This window comes from Equus caballus, chromosome 1 (genome assembly GCF_041296265.1).
Source record: "Equus caballus isolate H_3958 breed thoroughbred chromosome 1, TB-T2T, whole genome shotgun sequence".
Classification (NCBI taxonomy): Eukaryota; Metazoa; Chordata; class Mammalia; order Perissodactyla; family Equidae; genus Equus; species Equus caballus.
In genome coordinates, this window is record NC_091684.1 from 170,406,240 (window position 1) to 170,427,015 (window position 20,776).

Genomic DNA, 20,776 nt, shown 5'->3' on the forward strand with positions numbered 1-20,776 from the left:
ATACAGAAATAAAGTATTGCAATGGTAATATTTATAAGAAAAGTGTAAGGCCCTCTGAGGCTCCACTCCTTTAAACAGTACAGAACAACCTAAGCTCAACTCTAATTTAGCTGTTTCTTTGGATTTTTTTTGAGATGTTAAATTGTCAGTGAGGTGATGAATAGCGGTTAGGCCAAAGGATGAGGAAAAGAGTCACTTGAGGATCCTGAGAGTTGGTGTCCCTCTTTCTCCCCATCAGGCTCGAGCACAGTTCCAGAAGTTATAGTTGCAAGGCACTGTGGACTTCGAGTCTTTGGCTTCTCCCTCATCACTAACAAGGTCGTTATGGATTATGAAAGCCTGGAGAAGGCCAATCACGAGGAAGTCCTAGAGGCCGGGAGACAGGCGGCACAGAAACTGGAAAAGTTTGTCTCCATCCTTATGGCTGGCATTCCACAGCCTGGCTGTGCCAAGTAACCGGGCCTGGAGTGGTCTGGCTTCTCCCTTATGGGATCTAGGTAGCTGCTACCTGCTTTGGCCCCTTGGTGGGTCGTGTGCCTCAGCCCTTAGGTAGTAGCAGACAAGAAAGGAAGAACCACATCCTTCTCCTCCCCACTTTCCCATCAGAACTTTCTGGTGCCAATTCTTCTTTTGCTCCATTGTTTTCTAAACAGTTCTTGTCCAAGAGTTGGAGCACAAGGCCTACCATGTATCCATGGATATCCCCAGGATGTGACTTAGGCCATTGAACTTGCTACAGTAGCTTCTCTAGTGTCTTGAGATGATGCTCTCACATTCCTGAGAGCTCAGTTCTGAGTCCCCTAAAGCAGTAGATAATACACAAAGGCCAGCCTTATGTCTCTTGGACTTTAATGCTTTCATCCTTTGAGAATACAGAAAAAGATAAAATAATTTCTTCACTTTTGTGCAATTTGTTGTAAGGCTGTGTCACAGGCCAAGGGGAGTATGAAAGGCCTTGAGACCACATATCTTGTGTGACTATCTGCTTCTCAGAGAAGTAGCTAAGCACTGAGATGAGGTTGTATGTGAATGCAGGAAAGAGGAAGGAAAGGCAAAGTGATGACAGGAAAAACTGTTTAAACTGCATATTGGCAAGCTGATCTGTAACTGGTATCTTAGATGAGATGAGGATGGAAGGGCTAGCTTCTGGCAGATGAAGGCCTCTTCCGTCACATGAGTCTGCTCTGTCCCTTGCCTTATGATCACCTCCTGTCTACTTTCTCATCAATATCAGCCCCCATTAACTAGTCTTGAAACTGAGGATGAAAGACTTCAAATTTCCCTGGATTCAGATGAAACCTGTACCCACAAGGTTAACATGGGAAACAGAGTAACCAAAGTTTCTGAGCTTGCCTGGAAGAATACCAGGAGGACCACTGATAAGACAGTAGCTTCCTGACAGCCCTCCACCTGACTAAGCCTCATGCAGGAGCATTGAGAAGCTATAATGACCGATTGTAAGCTTCACATGTCGTAGACTAAAGATCCACCACAGGCAACACGTGGAACCCTTTGGAATTTGGACAGGTCTCCTGTGAAGACGTATGAAGGACAGCTGCCCCTACGCAGAGGACTCTTAGTACTTCAGCCCCCCAAGGCCATATGTTCCCCTCATCTTATTCTCAAGATACGCTTTGGAAAAACTGTTTAAACTGCATATTGGCAAGCTGATCTGTAACTGGTAGAAAGAATAGCTTGTTAGTAGAAAATTTGTGTCCTCTGCTCAAACTGTTCCCTCTGTCCGAGATAAGAAAGGCACTGAGGTTTTCTTAGGTTGCTCAGGAATGTTGCATTCAGGAGATCTGCTACGGTGAGGCACCCAACTTTCTGTGGTCATCCATCGCCTGACATTTCTGAGCCCCCTCCCCAACTCCATTTGCTTTATATAAGTCATTTCCAAATCAGCTCCCTTTTAAGACGGGTGTTTTTTAGGATGATAGTCAGCTCTCTGCCAATTTGCTAGTTTATCGCTTATTAAAGTTCTTTCTCTACCATCGCCTGCTTGACCTTTTATCTCGGGGAGTGTAGATCGAGCCCTTGCTCTGTATCAGTCTCAGCTTCTGTTCATAGTCGCCACTTCCTTGTTAGGCCTTCATTATATTTCCTCTTGATTTCCTTCTCTTTGCTACTCGACATGTCACCAGCCACGGACTCTAACCCACTTCCCTTGTCTTGCCTAAAGTCTAACCTTTTTTTGTGTTTGACCTAATTCTCTTGTCTTTTTGAAAGCTACTGATATTCCCTTCTCTAATGACTTTGGAGTCTTGAGCTTTGTGGTTTCAGCTATGCTCCAGGAAGAAGCTCTAAGTGCCAACAGCCCTAGACCCATCCACTCTGAACCAGTCCAGACCTCAACCACAAGAATGACAACTGTGCAGACAGAGAATTGTACTAAAATAAACTGCCCTCATTAACATCCTAAATTCTCCTCCTCTGGGAGGGGCGAAGTAGCGCTTTTTAGATCATGCTATTTATATAAAAGCGTGATTTCAGGGGCTGGCCCTTTGGCCGAGTGGTTAAGTTTGTGCCCTCTGCTTTGGCGGACCAGGGTTTTACTGGTTCGGATCCTAGGCGAGGACATGGCATCTCTCATCAAGCCATTCTGAGGTAGCGTCCCACATAGCAGAGCCAGAAAGACTTACAACTAGAATATACAACTATGTACCGGGGGGCTTTGGGGAGAAGAAAAGAAAAACAAAGAAGATTGGCAACAGATGTTAGCTCAGGTGTCAATCTATAAAAACAAAACAAAACACAGAAAGCATGATTCCAAACCATGCGTGTGCAAACGTATGCCCACCTCTACATGTGATGATGAAACTTCCCCTTTGAATATTCATTCCTTACCCCAAATAAAGGCACCCACCTCCCTTTGCTAGGGGAGCCATAGCTTTGTGAAATTATTCCCAAAGTTCTCCATTTGCTTTGCTGCAAGCTGCAAATTTTCTGCCTTGTGTGACAACTCCTTTTGGTGTAGTTTGGGTAACACACCAAGAAGGGGACTCAGGTTTGGTCTGGTAACAAATTGGTGAACCAGATGGGACCCAGTCCCTCTGAGGCTCTATTTTTCCAACATGTTGCTTATGCTACTGGAGGTTGAGGGGTGAGCCTGCCGGGGACTTGCTTCTTGGTGTTGGTGCTGTTGGTTTGACGTCACTTCCCCATTAGGAGACTCAGTGGCCACAGTGAGCATTTTGCTCAGAGGATCTCTCAATGGATGTAAGTGGCGCCAACCCCGTAGTACAAAGATAAGTTATTTCTTTAAGTTGTCTCACAAAGTCAGGTTCCCTGATCCTTGGGTTAAAGGGTGCCCTAGCCTTGGGTTCGAGTCCCAAAGTTCACTTCTTGGAGTCTGGGTTTTGGGTTCAGATCCCCTCTGGAGGTAGCCTGGCTCAGGGGAGTGAGAGTCCCTGGCTGGTTGGAAGGATTACATGACCGACCACTGGAAGAGCCGATGCTTGGCTCTGGCAGAGGAGCAATCCCTGTTGACTAGTTATTGAGCAGTGAGGGCTTGAGGCCCATTTGAGTTTGTCACTGCTGGGGCTTGATGAACTTCTTACAGCCCTGTTGTGTTTGTGTTGTGAAAGCTACAAGGGGTGGGTTCCAGTCCTCCCTGGGAGCCACTGAGTCTTTATGTTTCTGTAGTGTCTGTAACAGAAGGAGCTGATCCCCTGTGGCTGGAGTTAATTCTCTCAGAAGTTACAGAGTCCATCTCTGAGTCTTGTTTTGCAGTTGTGGAAAAAGGCAGGGTTCGGTCCCCGCGGGCTGAGTTCAGAATGTTTGTGATCTGTGTGGGTGCTGGTCAGCCATGCCAAACAGAGGCTTTGCCTTAAAGTGACAGAATATTTATCATGGTTTCTTTCTCTGTTTCCTTAGCAAACTGGCTCTAGGCCTCTCAGATCTCTCTCTGTTCCTCAGTTTCTTTACAAGCGGTCATTGGGGAAAACTCAACGCCCCCTGTTTTTCTTTCCCTCACACTTTCTGCTAGAGAATTTCCATTGACCTCTCCCAGATTTCCTCCTAAAATCTGCTTGGGGTAATTTAGTCTCCTTAGTCATCCACCCTCAGGAGGTAGCTTTTGCTTTTGGTGGTGAAAGAAATTAGGTTTGGGCATATGAAAAGACATCTTTGGTAAGTAACAGAACTCGTGCACGGCAGTGCCAAGGTACTTGGCTTCTGAGCACTTGGTCTGATTTTTCTGTAGTGGATAATGGATCTGGCAGGCTTTTGTTTTTGTCCTTGCGTTACGCTTTTCCAACAAACTGGCTGGAAGTGATGGACTTTCTGTAAAATGATTACATCTGTTTTGCCTAATTATATTTTAAATTATATTTTTGGGATTATGAGAGCATATAAATCCACCCTTCAGACAATGTTAATTAAACACGCTAAAAGAGATTTAACTTTAAAATGGCCCAAAGGGGACAATTTCAGTTTACCCAAACTGGTCTATTTACATATGTAATTGTAAAAAGAGTGGCTATAAAAAAAAATTAAACAACCAATGGGAAGACTATTTTAGTTTTTGAGACTTCTAAACTTGGTCAGAAATCCCATGCTGCCTCTTTAAGAAAAAATAATTAAATAAGCAAACACACTAGTGAAATTAAACCAAGTCTGCTGCTCCTCCTTCCTCTCTTTCTGAGCTCACCAACTTCAACTTCCCCAAAATTTCAGATCTAAAGTCAAGCAAGTGAAAATAAGTCAACTTTTAAAATATCTTACAATGACAGTGGCCATTTTGGGGAACCGTTGTTTCAGATACATCCACCTTAAGGGTGACCCTTGGGAAAAAAAGAAGAGGATTCAAAACCTCTCACAGTGGAATGCATTCTTTGATGAATATACGGAAGCTTCTAAAAGATAACATGACTTTAAAAACAGCTGTAAAAAGGATCCTTACAGCAAAATACAGAGAAAAAAATCTCGAATGAAAATCTTTAGCCATCTAAACAGGTCCCAATTTGGATCCAGATTCTTTTGAGTTTTGTCCCTAAAGCATGGTCCAATTTTAAAGGTTTTTATTTGTGTTTGTCTACATGTCATTGTATGTGTGTCTGGATGACATAATTTTTAAAGAGAGTTCTATTTAATGGACTTAAAATAAGGGCTTATGTAAATTTTTTCTAAAGGTAATAAAAACTAGCCCAGATGTCTTTCAAGTTAGCATGATGTAAAGTGATCGCTAGTAAATAAAACTTGTTTAAGTTTGTTGGTTTAATTGAAACAGACATGTCCTCAGAGATATCAACATTGGATATGATGTAAACATACAGCCTTTATAAGTCAAATAAACTCTTATTATCTCTGTTAGAAAATTTGTTGGTAAAAATAATAACTTAAAATAGCTGATTTGGTCTGATGTCTCATGAAGTTTTTATAGACAATCTAAATAATTGTTGGAAACAGGTAAACTAAATAGATACGAAAAAGATAAATCACAAAAGGTAAAAGTTTTGGGGAGAACTGTTTAAAAATAATTATGTATTCTGACATATGTACTTAAAACACTTCAAGTAACAGCTAACTGCTTGGTGTCACAGAAGGAAATCATGTTAAATGGTCATGTCCTGTATGACTCTATTTACATAACATTTGTATAACGTGGAAAACATAATAGCAGTTGCCAGTGGTTAGGATGATGGCGATAGGGATACAAGTCTGACTGTAAAGAGAAACCACAGCGGGGATCTTTGTGGTGATGAAATAGTTCTGTATCTTGATTGCAGTGGTGGTTGCATGAATCTACTAGAAATAAAATGACACAGAACTACATAGACACACACACACACAGCACTCTACTAATGTCAATGTACTATAGTTAAGTACAATGTAACCACTGGGGAAAACCAGGTGAAGGGTACATGGTGTGGGCCCTCAGTGTATTGTCTTTGTGAATTCCTATACATCAATAAATATTTCAAAATAAAGACCTTTGTTAAAAGTGTTAATTCTCATTACAGAAGTTTTGCATAATGGTATAGAGAAACACATACAAGACCCTCACTGAGACTGTTATTTACATTTTGGTGCATATCCTTGAGGTGTTCTCCCACCCCATCCAACCCTGTGTTGATGTTAAGTTCAACATGTCCATGAAAATGACAAGTAGAGATGTCAAATGGCAGCTGAATATAGTGAATAGGCGTTTAGAGTTCAGAAGAGTCTGAGCTGGAGATCTAAATTTGGGAGACATCAACGTATGACTAGGTATGTGAGTCATGAGGCTGGATGAGAGTTTTTAGTTTACTCTAATGCTTGCCTGAAGGCTCTGCCTTAAATTATAGGCCAGAATTTGTGTCTTCAATAAAGAAGGACAGTCTCAGAACCTCGTAAAACAGACTGTACCAGAAACTTCCAGCTATTGACACTTTCCATCACTTAGACAACTTTCATACCAAACCGGAGGACGGAGTCAAGATTTACACAACTCTTTTTAGTCAAAAAACAGACAGCTTCATTGGACTGTTAACTCAAGATCCACCAGAACAAGAATTAGTTGTGTAGGACAAATGAACTGATAAGGGAATTCTGTGGTTATTTATTTGCAATATTGTTTTAATGTTCTATCTTAGTGTTGATGTTGTTTGAATGCCCAATTCTGAATATTTAAAGAAGGCTTTTTATTTCTTCTTAAAGTTGCTATAATCCATAACAAATTACTAGATTCTGCTTTTTTAATTTATTTTATTTATTTATTTATTTATTTATTTATTTATTTCAAAGATTGGCACCTGGGCTAACAACTGTCGCCAATCTTTTTTTTTTTCTGCTTTGTCTCCCCAAACCCCCCCTGTACACAGTTATATATCTTAGCTGCAGGTCCCTCTAGTTGTGGGATGTGGGACGCCGCCTCAACGTGGCCTGATAAGTGGTGCCATGTCTGCGCCCAGGAACCAAACCCTGGGCCGCTGCAGCGGAGCGCATGAACTTCACCACTCGGCCATGGAGCTGGCCCCAGATTCTGCTTTTTTAAACTGAAATAAACCTTTATAGGTGATATCTGATTCTCACTGACCCACATACTCAGTCAAGAATTCAGAAATTCTTACCAAGCCCCCTTACTTTTCATGGCAGTATATTACTTGCTTAGGTTCAGTAAGAGTTTGTCTCCCTTTTTACCAGGATATAATGGAAAAAATGTTTATCTAACCAAAGCTTGGCACAGAATGTCATTTTTGAGAATGATGCTCCTTTAATCCCGTATGATGGACTAATGCCTACATGTATTCTCAGGACACTTGCCTAGGACCTGGCTTACAGGGTCCAAGCTTTGCAGGAGGTGGGAAACATCACCTCCTGGCAGGCCAGGAAATTTAGGAAATTATGGGGTGCTTGGGAAGAAAGCAATTCACCCAAATCTGTAGGTACTTAGGTGAAATCTGTGGAAAGAGTTTCTTTGGCTTGGTTTTTCTAAACTCAAGATAGCAAATTAAAGAGGCTTTTAAAAGCCCAACCTGAGGTTCCTTAAGGAAACTTCCAGGTAGAAGTTAATTTTGTGGGCTTGTCAATAATATATGGCTCTAGACATATAAAACCAAATTAAGGAGGCCTGTACAATAAATTAACACTCTTGTGGCACCTGTATACATTATCAGGCCAAGCCAACAATATTGTTTTTCTGCTTCTTTTCTTTCCCATTGAATTGAAAGTTTCTTCTCTTAGCTCTTTTCTTATCCTCTGTGCCTAGCACAGTGTGTGGCATAAAGAAGGAAGTCAAGATTATTTATCAGAAGAATAAATACCAAATTATGAAATTGTATTTGCCACTGATTTCAACTGTGAGGCAGTGATGGAATGCAAGGGAGGGTGAGTGTGGGGCTGAACTCACCAAGCTGGGTCTCCTCTGCCCAACTCCCAGCTTTAACTGGGGAAAGAGGGAGAAGTCATTAAAAATAAACTCAGAATTAGCTTTAAAAATATTCTAGGAATCGGGGCTGGCCCCGTGGCCGAGTGGTTAAGTTCGCGCGCTCCGCTGCAGGCGGCCCAGTGTTTCGTTAGTTCGAATCCTGGGCGCGGACATGGCACTGCTCATCAGACCATGCTGAGGCAGCATCCCACATGCCACAACTAGAAGAACCCACAACGAAGAATACACAACTATGTACCGGGGGGCTTTGGGGAGAAAAAGGGGAAAAAAAATAAATAAAATCTTTAAAAAAAAAATATTCTAGGAATAAATGAACACACAAGTAAGAATAGTAAACAGTGAGGAGAAATGAAACAAGATGGGCAAAATGTTGATTGTTGAAGTTGCATGCGGTGGCCACATGGGGATTCATTATACTCTTCTTTCTACTTAGGGAATGTTTGAAATTTTTTGTAAGAAAAAGTTTTTAAAAAATGATCTTAAAGGGGAAGGAAATTTTAAAAGGAATTCTGAAGGCTTTGTGAGGAAGGAAGAGACAGATAAGCAAGTCAGTCAGTTTTGTTGTTTTGTTTTTGGGTTTTGGCACCCAGTAGTAAAAACCACACTCTGACCCACATCTGTGTTCCTCTGTTGACTGCCCAGTTCTGGGAGAGGATGTGCAAAACAGCAGAGTTTCCTGGAATACTGAACCTAGAGAGGGACGTGGTCAACTGTCATTATTTCAGTCCTGAGTCCTGGCAAGCTTCACTCTAGACACTGGTCCTTTGGCTGAGCCATTTCAGGTCTGATACTGGGCGGCGGCCAGATACTGTCATGAGCAGAATGGGAATGGAATGCTCTAAGGGCTGAGGAGGAGGCAGGAGAGGGGTGTATGTGTGTGGGGGGAATCAGTGCTGGAGACCCTAGGAAGGGGGAAGCACTGTGCCCTGTATTCATCATTCCCTCCCCCAACAGTGATTCTGGAGGGAATGAGGAGAAGAGGAGTCAGCCTGGCCCTGGGAGTGAGGAAGCAGGAGAGAGAACAGGCATTGCTCATTTGCCTTGGAGTACAAACGTTCCTTCAGACCACCTTCAGGTCTCTGTGGCTGCAGACAGGGCCAAGCTTATTGGTAAACACAGGATAAAAGTCACCTAATGACATGTGATTCTTGAAGTTTCTTTCCAATACACTCCAAGAACTTCTCTCATGCTAGCTGGTTACAGTGTGTAAGACTCCACTGTTGGAGAGACATTCCTTTAACATTTATCATTTTTTCCTGCCTTTTTTTTTAATGAAATTATCCCTGAAAGGGCTGACATATTTAATTGGGCTTGTAGTCAATATCAATTTAATGTGATTGCCTCTGAAAGATGAGAAAAAATAAAAGCTAGCATTTATAATAAGTGCCATGGAATTAAGTACTTTATTTACATTATGTCATTTAACACAGTGAGGTGATTGATGCTATAGTGCAGCTCCATTTTATAAATGGGGAAGCAAAGCATTAGGAACCTTCAGTAAAATATCTAAGATCGTCCAGCTAGTAAATGACAGAGTCAGCATTTGAACTCAGAGTTGTCTGACTGGAAATCCATGTTCTTGGAAGTTCCATTGCGGACAGAATTCTTGGCAATCCCTGAGGTCATAAGGGTACTAGACACTAGGACTGAGAAGGAGAGAACACTGGTAAAGATATGCGTGTGTGTGTGTTTGCTGGAGTGGAAGATGCCTATTTGTAAAATGGTTGATAGGTAATGGTCACATGACTCTTTTAGAATGGTCACAAAGCCTGAAACAGCGAACTTTACAGAGAAAGGCCTTCAAACAATTGTTACTATGTGTATTTTAACTTGAGGTAGTGGTCAAACAAGTTGTAGTGGAACAACATTTAATTCAATTGGCAAGAAGTCTCTGAAGTTAGAAGATAAACTAGCTAAACTCGTGGGCTGTAATCTTTCAGTTAGCAAGGACACTTTTTATTATTCCCTGCCCCCTTGGGTCCCTGTAAGCTACATTTGTTAAGTTACAGTTATTTCTCTTGCTTAGACTGAGATAACAAAGTCATCCAGAAAGGTCAGACGATCCGCTCAGGAAGGGCTTCAGGAGGTGGAGGCAGCACCGATACCCCAGCACATTGGATCCCGTGCTCAACTCACAGGCCCACACTTGATTCTGTCTGTGCATCTGGAGTTATTCAGTCTCACGGGACTGACTCATACAAACCAGTCCCAAAATGACACTATAAACAAGAGCTACATTGAACACTATGTGCAGTGGGAAATACCCCTGCCCCACACAGTCTGTCTCTCACTTAAGTGGGAGACCAAACCATGAAGAGATGTTTGCTTAGTGAGCAGGCATGGGAGTAGTGTTGAGATTCATTCCGGCAGGGTGGGTGGGGGGAGACATTCCTGACTGGGATTTAAGGGCTGAGCCAGCATCATAGCCCTGAGCAGTGCTGGCTACAAGGAAGCAATTCCCAAAATTTAGAATTTCCCTTTCTAATCTCCAAGCTCCCCCATCTCCTTCTTAAAGTATATTATTAGGCTTGTTGGTTTGTATTCTTTTATACTCCACCTTGTTCCAAGATAGGAGTAAAGATATCCTGCAAAACTATCTGCAATAAATGATAACCCAAATCAAATTTAGTTAAGAGAAAAGAGGCAGGACACAGTTTGATTGGTTGGACTTTAGTTGTGAGGATGCTAAAATCAATATACTTCCCTAAACCTGCATTTTCGTCCCCAAAGCTGGGGTGTGTCGGTTCTTGGCGCCTCCCCCCATTGATAGATTATGAGTTTGGGTAGATTAGGAGTTTGATTTCACAAATGGTGGCTACTATTTACCAAAGGCTGATCTTAGCTGAGTAAATCCTCAGATGGTACCAAAAATTTCAAGTTTTGAGGAAATTTTGCTGTTATACTCATGAATCACCACAATTTAATTAATTTAATTTTCCCATTTGTATTAATTTTTAAAAAATTTACCAAGAAGAGTTTTTGATGAGAATGAGATGACCACAGTTTCCACAGTGGATTGATATAATTCCAATAAACTTAGTTTTAGTTAGTATGTTATAGGTTTATTTAGAGCAAATTTGTGGTTTTCATGAAGATTTCTACAATGTTAAAATTAGCTCACAGACCTCCATTTTTACATTCTTCCATATAAGAAAAATCTTGAAAGGACAGTCAACAAGTGCATCAACAGAAAAAGCCTACGTCAAGAAAGTAGACATAGGTGCCCCTCCAAAGCCAGTATTTTCCCTGAACAGAGAATCAGCCCACGGGAGAATAACTAAGCTAGCCTTTAAGCTAAAGGAGCCCACTTTTCTTTCATGAAACTGTGTCTGGTGCTCTCGCCACGTCGTTGTCAGGGCAACCAGTGATCCAAGGAGCAGAGGCTTTTTCCATGTGAAGCCCAGACACCCTGGTAAGGTGACCAGATAAAGAAGCCAGCCCCATGGGCATGATGCTCCTAAATGGCACGTTACAGAGCCAAGAACAGAAGCCTCTCACCAAGGAGAAATTTTGCCTTTTCTGTACTTTCTTGAGACCAGAGACCAGGTTCACTTGGGTCAGCAGACCCTGGTACAGAAGCTAGCACAGAACAGGCATACAGCAAGGTTTGGTGGAGGAGAGAGCAAAGGAGGGAAGGCGAGAAAGGGGAAGGAGGATGGGATCTCCCAGAGCAACGGTCTAGCCCACAGCCTGGAGGAGAGCAATGGAGATGAGCAAGAGGAAAGGAAGAGTAGGGGCTTTGAGAGAGAGATGCCCTTCTGACAGCTTCCAGGTTCCCATGCTCAGAGTCTCTCTTACCTTCCCCAGTATGTGGTTACTCTCGCCTAGCTGGCCAGAGACATGACTGAAGTTCTGCCTTCAAAGATGACAGCTGGGGAAATAAGAAAAAGGAAAGCACTTAGAGTCTGTAGTAAGACATCTTGATAAGTAAGACATATGCAGACCTCACTGAATTAACATTGATCAGCTTAGCTGAGATAACGGTAATGTTCTTTTATTGGTGAATGTCCCTATTCTTAGAGATGCATGCTCATATGTTTAAAAGTGACTGACATGATGTGTGCAACAGCTTACTTCCAAATGGCTCAGGGAGAAAAAGGAAGTATGTATAGCAAAATATTAACAAATGACAAATTAGGCAGAAGGTATACTAGTTCATTAACTACTCTTTCTTTTTTCAAAAAAATGATTTTATTTTTCCTTTTTCTCCCCAAAGTGCCCCTGGTACATAGTTGTATATTTTTAGTTGTGGGTCCCTCTAGTTGTGGCATGTGGCATGCCACCTCAGCCTGATCTGACCAGCGGTGCCATGTCCATGCCCAGGATCGGAACTGGCAAAACCCTGGGCCACTGAAGTGGAGCGTGTGAACTTAATCACTTGGCCATGGGTCCAGCCTCTAACCACTCTTTCTTTGCTTTTACAGGTTTGAAGATTTTTGAAGTAAATAGTTGGGGACAAAGTGGACATTAATAATTTCTACAAAATATATCAAATCCACAGAAAGTACACCAAACTCGTAACAGTGCTCATCTTGGACAAGGAGATATAAGGGTTCTTTTTTTTCATTTATTTTGTACCTTTTATTGTCCAATTCTTCTACATTGATATGTATTGCTTTTGTAATCATATAAGATTTTTATTTAAATTTTAAATACACATGTATCTGTGTATATATTGTTAAGGCCACAGCAAGGATTATTCCTTCTGTCCCTGTGGCCTCTCTCACTGCACCAAACAGCCTCGAGCCCCTGTCCCAGCAAAGCAAGGCCCCTACAAACCCCATTTCTCAGCAAATGCACTCATGCATATCACTAGCCCCATAACCCTCTTCCCCACAAATACTTTCCTCATAAACTACTGGCCTCATGTTACCGAAACTGAAGTGGGTTCACTCCTGGCGAGTGAAATCAGACTCTACACCGAAAGTAGTTGTCTCACAAAGTAAAGTGTATTTGCAGCAAATAGGAGACCATGAGGAATCATTTCCAAAGCCATGGCACCCCCGAACAAAGGGAAACATGGACATTTATTTTGGACAGAGAATGAACATTCAAAAAGGAGAGGTGGGATTCTCTTGTGTTGGCTCAGTTGGAAAACACGCCTCCACATGCATTGCAGGTTATGGTAATGAGGCCTAAGCTCCTCCTGGAGAGATCTTAGTATTAAAAATAAGGCAAAGAAATCAAAACTACACTAAGATATCACCTTACACCTGTTAGAATGGCAAAAATAATGAAAATAAAAAGTAACAAATGTTGGAGAGGTTGTGGAGAAAAAGGAACCCTCATACAGTGCTGGTGGGAATGCAAACTGGTGCAGCCACTATGAAAAAACAGTATGGAGATTTCTCAAAAATTAAAAATAGAAATACCATATGACCCAGCCATCCCACTACTGGGTATCTATCCAAAGAACTTGAAATCAGCAATTCCAAAAGTCCCATAAACCCCTATGTTCATTGCAGCATTATTTACAATAGCCAAGACATGGAAGCAACCTAAGTGCCCATCAGCTGATGATTGGATAAAGAAGATATGGTGTATATATACAATGGAATACTACTCAGCCATAAAAGGATAAAATCATCCCATTCACAACAACATGGATGGATCTGGAGGATATTATGTTAAGTGAAATAAGCCAGATAGAGAAAGACAACCTCTGTATGACTCCACTCATATGTGTAAGTTAAACATGCGGACAATGAGCATAGATTAGTGGTTACCAGGGGAAAGAGGGGGGGAGGGGGTGGGCACAAAGAGTGAAGTGGTGCACCTACAACATGACTGATAAACAATAATGTACAACTGAAATTTCAGAAAGTTGTAAACTATCATAATCTCAATAAAAAGTAAAAATAAAATATGACAATATATTTGACCTCAAGTAATCAAAGAAATAAAAATTATGAAAACCAAAAAAAAAAAAAAAAAAAGACAAAAGTCTTAGTTGTCATAACTCTGGTAGTGAGGCTTGATCTGGTTCAGGGTTGTTGGTGATTGTGTCTCCTTAACATGACAAAAGGAAAAAAGAACAATTTGGAAAAACAATCAAGATATCCAAATCCACCCTTCAGGTCCTCGGGGTAACTTGTCGGTGACACACACAAAACATACTCCCTCTAAACAGCTCTCCTGGAACAAATGGCTTCCTTCACCACTGACTGCACCTCTGTGCAAGGCTTCCACCCGTGAACCACTCCTTCCCCGAGGTTCCTGGTAACCCTTTCTCCACCTATCCTCTCTGTCACCCCTCAATCCCCTGAGGAATTCCTCCTGCTCTGCTGCTGAGGATTTCTCAATTGCTGAGCTAAGAGGTTGCCCTTCCCTGCCTGAGGAAGCAGTGAATTGCTTCCACTTGTGTCTGGGATCAGTCACAGCTCCCTACTCTTCCTAACTTAGCCCCTCAACTCCTCACCTCCCACCCTGCAGTGGGTCAAGCAGAAACGGACAGGCATGGATACATGATTATTGTAACACGAAAGTACAGTGTAACACCCCACCATCCTTCCATATAACTAGAGTGTTGGAGAAGTGTACTATTGTTATTCAGGCTTTTGCAAACAAGTCCTAAGTGACTTGATTTGAATAGAATTTTAGAGGTTGTAAGGTCAAAGATTTCCCTCCAAAACTTTGCCAAATACTCATCTGGCCCTTGCGTCAATACGTTAAGAATGTAAATCACCAATTTCCTTTTTGTGGAGCTCTTCACAAATTGAGTAGAATCAGACTCCTTGTTCTAGTCTGAACTCTCCAAAGTTGCACAGAACAAATATGATTTTTCTTGTACTTGGACAAACCTTTTAAAATGATAGAAGACAGTTCCTCACCTCCCTGTTTCATCCCCAATTTGCCACCAAGCTTTACTCCCCTTGGACCTTTCCTAATCAGCCTAAACGTGTGATGAATTTCCACATATTACCCACCCACGTCACGGTAGGATTAAAAAATGTGGCGACAAAAGTCCTGAATCTGAGTCCTGCCTTAGCCATTCATTTGCTGTGTGATGGTGGAAAAGTCAGGTGACCTTTCTCTAAGCCTCTCTTTTCTCATCTGAAGAATAAAGATGAGAATAATATGAATGACACTTAGTCAATGGTCTCTATAAATATCAAAACTCCAAAGGACAAAGAATGTAACATCTTCTGTAGACGGTAAAGCACTGTGTACACATTACACGCTGTGATATTCACATTAAAGGTCCAATCACAGCAGGAGTGTCTTCCTCTCTCCATCATAGATTAGATCCTTCACTACTTGGCACTTTTGGTAAAATTTGGCCACACACTTTAGGATTCAGCATCAATGGTTCTTTTGGAATGATTGTGGTGATGATTACTCCAGGGGAATCAGTATATTTATAATAAGAATGGTCCAGCTTCATTCTCTTATTTTTAAAAATGGTTCAACATAGTTGCTACAACCTCCCTCTGTACTGGCCTTTCCTCCACACTCAGTCAGCATTATAACAGCTTCTTTCCAGATTTCAAAGCCTGGCCACATTATCCAAGTATGTCCCAAAGTCTGGAGCCTTTGGGGTCTCTAAGCTGGATTTTAGCACTCAGGTTCTGGGGAGGAAAGGCTGCCTTCTCTCTAATATCTTTGCAGAGGATGTAACAGTGTCCTTACCCTGCAGGGACCACCTTGTAGAACTCTTTCTCTGCTGCCCTCTTATGCGCAGGTGTTCAGTCAAAGCCAAGCTCCCAATGAGGCCTCATTTCCTTTCATTATCGAGGGACCCTACTGGATGGCACAGTTGTAACTGTAGTATAAGCAAGTCACAGAGTACCCTATCAGTAATCAATTAAAGGTGCCATTGAACTCCCAGACAATAGTACAAACCATTTTGTCTCCTCTCTCATTTCACACCCAAGTCCCAGTTGGGTTCTTTCCATTTCAAGATGTCTCCCATCATTAAAAAAATTAAAAAAAATTTTTAAGCCCCTTCCCTTGACCCCACATCCTTCCTCCAGCCATCACTCCCTATATAGCAAAATTTCTCAAAGGAGTTGTTTGTACATGCGGTCTCTACTTTCTCATCTCTCATTCTTTCTGGTGTTATCCTTGTTGCTCCACTGAGACTAATTTTCACGGTCAGCAGTGACCTTGACACTTGCTTTCCAACCTCCTACTTCCTGATTTTCCACCTACCTCACTGAGAGGTCATTCTCAAACTCTTTTGCTAGATCCTTCCCCTCAGCCTGATTTCTGTCCCCAGATGGTATCATCCAGATCATTTGTTTTAAAGCCATCTATATGCTAATGACTTCCAAATTTATACATCTAGCTTAAACTTCCTCTCTCTGATTCCAGACTCATTTATCCAACTGCATACTCCACATGTCCACCTGGAGGTCTAATCTTGCCAAACTTAACAGCTGTAAAAGAAGACTCTTCATTACCTGCCGAAACTGCTCCTCCCTTAAGAGTCTCATCTGAGTAAATGGCAACTCCATTCATTGAATATGTCAGGCCAAAAACTTAGGAATGATTCTTGGTTCATCTTTTTCTTATACCCTGTTTCTGATATATCAGCAAGTCGTTCCTGCTCTATCTTCTTAAATATCTCCAGAATCTGATCTCTTTACCACCCATATCACCACTGATGCAAACCAAAACCTACTTTTAGTCTGGTCCTCCACAGTGGTCTGCTATCTGATCTCCCTACCACCATTTTTGCTCTATATGATTGATTTTCTACAAAGCAGACAGTGAGGTGGTTTTTTGTTTTGTTTTTTTAAGATGAATTAGTTACAAGTCCTTTCAGTAGCCTTTTTTCATGCTCAAAATAAAACCCAAACTTCTTCCCGTGGTCTACTCCATCTATCCATATCTCTGACCTTACCTCCCACAACGATTCTTGTTGCTCACTCTAATAACAGTGGCCTTCTTGCTGTTGCTAAATTGCTCAATTTCCTGAGAACCTTTATGCCAGCTGTACCTTCTGTTTGAACACCTCCCTTAATCATTGCATCCCTCATTTATTCAAGTCTCGATTCCAGTGCCAGGTCCTCAGAAAGACTTTCTGTGTACTAACTTATTTAAAATCTCTTGTGCCTTCATTACCTTTTTTTTTTCAGATAGCTTTTCTGAAATGTATTTTACATATTATAAAATTCACCCATTTCAGAGCCAGTCCTGATGGCCTAGTGGTTAAAGATTGATGCTCTCCACTTTGTTGGCCAGGGTTTGGTTCCCAGTCGCAGAACCATACCACTGTTTGTCAGTAGTCATGCTGTGGCAGTGCCTCACATAGAAGAAATAGAAGGACTTACAACTAGAATATACAATTGTGCACTTAGTCTTCGGGGAGGGAAAAAAGAGGAAGATTGGCAATAGATGTTAGCTCAGGGAGAGTCTTTCCCACCAAAAAAAAAAAATTCACCCATTTCAGGTATACCCTTCAATGATTTTTGCTAACTTCACTCAGTGTTCAACTGTCACCATGCAGTTTTGGAATATTTTCACTCTCCAAATAAGATCCTTTATGCCCATTTACATTGATGTCCTTTTCCACCCTGAGCCCCAGGAAACCACTACCCTACTTTCTATCTCCATAAGTTTGTCTTTTCTGGACATTTCATATAAATGGAATCAAAGGATACATGTTCTTTTGTATCTGGATCATTTTACTCAGCATGTTTTGGAGGTTCATGCATGATGTAAGATGTGTCAGTAGTCTGTTCCATTTTAGTCTGAATAGTATTCCATTCTAAGGACACACATTTTGTCTATCCATCCACCAGTTGTTTCCCATTAGGGGCTATTTTGAGTAGTGTTACTGTGAACATTTGCGTGTAAGTTTTTGTGTGGAAATCTTTTCATTTCCCTTGGGTGGACATCTAGAAGTAGAATTGCTGGGTCATATGGTCATTTTATGCTCAACTTTTTGAGAAACTGTCAAACTGTTCATCCAAAGTGGTTACATCATTTTACATTCCCACCAGCAATGTGTGAGGGTTCTTGTTTCTCTGTATACTTGTCAACATTTGTTAACATCTATCTTATCTATTATAGACATTCTAGTGAGTATGAAATGGTATCTCATTGTAGTTTTAACTTACCTTTCTTTCCTCCGTTACTATTCATCCCCTTTCTTTGATTACTTTTTGTTAACAGTTATCATTATCTTAGATATTTATATGTTTCTATTTATTTGTAGTCTGACTCCTCAGTTTAATGTCAGTTCCGTGAAGTCAGGAACACTGTTTTGTCCTTCTCTGTGTCCTCAATCCCTAGAACATTTGTTGAGTAAATGAAGAAACATACCTTCCTCATGAGTTCATATTTCTCAATGCTCAGCAACCTGGAAAGACACACCTGATGAGTGTCCTCCCTGGGATGTTGAAATGCGTCAAGTTTCCCCAAGGTTTTATGGGCAGGCAAGAGTTAGAAGGGGATAATTTTGGTTTTTCCCAAAAAACCACACACACATACACATATATGCTGACATTTCTATCTACAGCTTAATACATCTGATTATCAAAAGGACAAAGTTCAAAATAAATGCAGAAAAAATAGACAAACCTCAATATAATACAGGGTTGTCAGGTAAATGTTATAGTTATCTGAGTGCCCACTATGTTGAAAAATGTTAATACAAGGAAAAAATTGATGACAAAACCTGACTCAGACAGCACTTGAATAAATCAAACAGGGTTATTTATTCAAAGGGCACAGAATAAAGTCAGCTCTATGAGAGAGATGAACAAATTTTCCAATTCAGATAGAAGTACAAATGTCTTGATTCCAACACCTTCATCAGAAGGGTGCATTGTTCCTGAAAACTCTAAGTAAGTTAGGGTCATATTAGACTTTATGGAAATATAAGAGTATCTCTCAGTCCAGTCTAGTTGTACTCAACAGCAAGTGTGAATATGCTCAGAGCCCCTCCTTGGGCAGATGCACCTCACCTGTTTAAGGGTCACACAACACACAACACTCCTGCCAGGTGCAGTTTGGTTCTCTAAGGTGTCTCTCTCAAACTCTCCAGCCTAGTCCATTCTGGTCAGAGAACACTCCTGAACTCAGTATTGTGGAATCATAACTGAGATCAATTTCCTAGGTTTTTGGGAGTCCTGCTAACAGGACTTAGGCCCACCATAGAGCTATCCTGAAGTGAAAAGTTGGTGAGTTGAAATATTTTAGAAGCTGGACAACCTCAAAGAATGGCAGATTGGGTGACATAGCATCATGGCGGCATGAGATGCTCCCTTTGTCTCTCCCCCTCAATTTACAACTAGTAAAACATCCATAACTCAACAAAGGCTCCTTTACCCAACAGACCAGGACAAGTAGAGATCCACACATCAGTACATTAGAAAGTGGGTGGATTGGAAAACAAAGACGTGAGATTAGGGAACAGCAGAGGCTGTGCCCATGATACAGCCCCTGGCTGCAGCCACTGAAGCCATAGCCCCAGGGTACCCAGAGCAACAACAGAGGAATGAATAACACACAGGCCTTCAAGTCACAGTGGTAGCTGCAGCCACAGAGAACCAAGTAGCAGCAATGCTGGGGCCGAGATCCCAGTCCCACCAGCCATAGTGCCACCTGTGACTCCAGGCCCCACACTACTGGTGGTGATGTCCATAAATCCAACAACCCAAATGGGGCAGAGGTTCCCATGACCCTAAACCCCCTCAGCTCCCCAACACATGGCAGAACCTGTAACACAGACAAAGTGATATAATCAAAAGTGTATACACCCAATTTTGGGAAAAGTACACTTTATTAGTACAAATGTGGTTACAATTAGAAAAGTGACTGTATACAATAACATCCTTGTATGTAATATATCTGCTGAATGAGCAGAATGAGCCACCCAGCTAGTTTTTCTGCCAAATACATGTTTTCCTTTTTAATTTGTTAACAATTTTAGCGTGTTATGTAATTCTCAATGAATAAACCAGAGAATTAATTTCTAAATGAAGTAATTAATACTTTAAAATGTTATACTTTAAGTTTTCAGAGTGTGAGGTTTTATATCAGTGTAAGATGAGCCTGAGTTAGGAGTCAGATGTTCAGATCCTGGTCCTTGGCCTGACAATGACAGTTTGGTTTGACCTAGGGCACCACTTAGCTCACTGAGCCTCAGTTCTTTCACCTCTAAAGTGAGAATATTAACCTTCCCCTGTCAATATCATAAGATTATTATCAGAATTAAAATAGGTAAGTAAGGTACATGAATATTCTTTTAAACAGAAAAGCACCAGCCAAATGCAGGCTGTCATTATTCTAATGGGCTTGTTTAACGTGTCATAATATAATTGAAATTGTCTTCTAAGGTGTTATGCCAAACACAGTGGAAATAAGTGAAATTTGCTTTCTTTCTCAAACTGATTGGTAGGTTTGGAATGTAAACTGAATATGATTGTACAGAGACTTTGAAAAGAAGAAATATTAACTTTTGGGAAAAATGCAACAAACAAATTCTAGAGCTGAAGAACTCAATAAATGAGATGAAGAATGCATTAGGAAGCATTAGGAAAAGAGCAGACCAGATGATAGAGAAAATTAGTGAGGTCAAAGACAGAAATGTAAGAATGATTCAGGTAGAAGAGGAGAGAATATTAAGATTTTTAAAAAATTAAGTAATTCTGTGAGAGCTTTCCAACTCCATTAGGAAAGGCAACATAAGGATAATGGATTTCCCAGAAGGAGAAAAGTGAAAGAAGTGAGCAGAGAGTATACTTAAATAAATAATAGCTGAGAACTTCCCAAACCTGGGGAAGGAACTGGACATAGAAATCCACCAAGTTAGTAGAACAACAAATTATCTCAATGCAAAAAGATCTTCTCCAACACATGTTATATGAAAACTGTCAAACATCAGGATAAAGAAAGAATTTTAAAGGCAGCCAGGGGCAAAAACACAGTAACATACAAAGGACACCCCTTAGGTTA

At 41.1% G+C, this 20,776-nt stretch overlaps 2 protein-coding genes across 3 annotated transcripts in view; both read left to right on the top strand.

The window, feature by feature from the left end:
- LOC100072592 (purine nucleoside phosphorylase) overlaps positions 1–13,734 on the top strand; it is a 32,503-nt gene extending 18,769 nt beyond the window's left edge. The window contains exon 6 of one of the 2 annotated variants that reach the window (XM_005603183.4): positions 239–5,930. In XM_005603183.4, coding sequence (XP_005603240.2) covers positions 239–456 — 218 coding nt within the window. In that variant the 3' untranslated portion in view covers positions 457–5,930. Of the gene's footprint in view, positions 1–238; positions 5,931–12,294 lie in introns of those variants that run through there. The other variant, XM_014733732.3, reaches the window with a different exon arrangement.
- Positions 1–20,776, top strand: part of LOC100058767 (purine nucleoside phosphorylase) — a 58,157-nt gene that overhangs the window by 18,690 nt on the left and 18,691 nt on the right. The window lies entirely within an intron of this gene.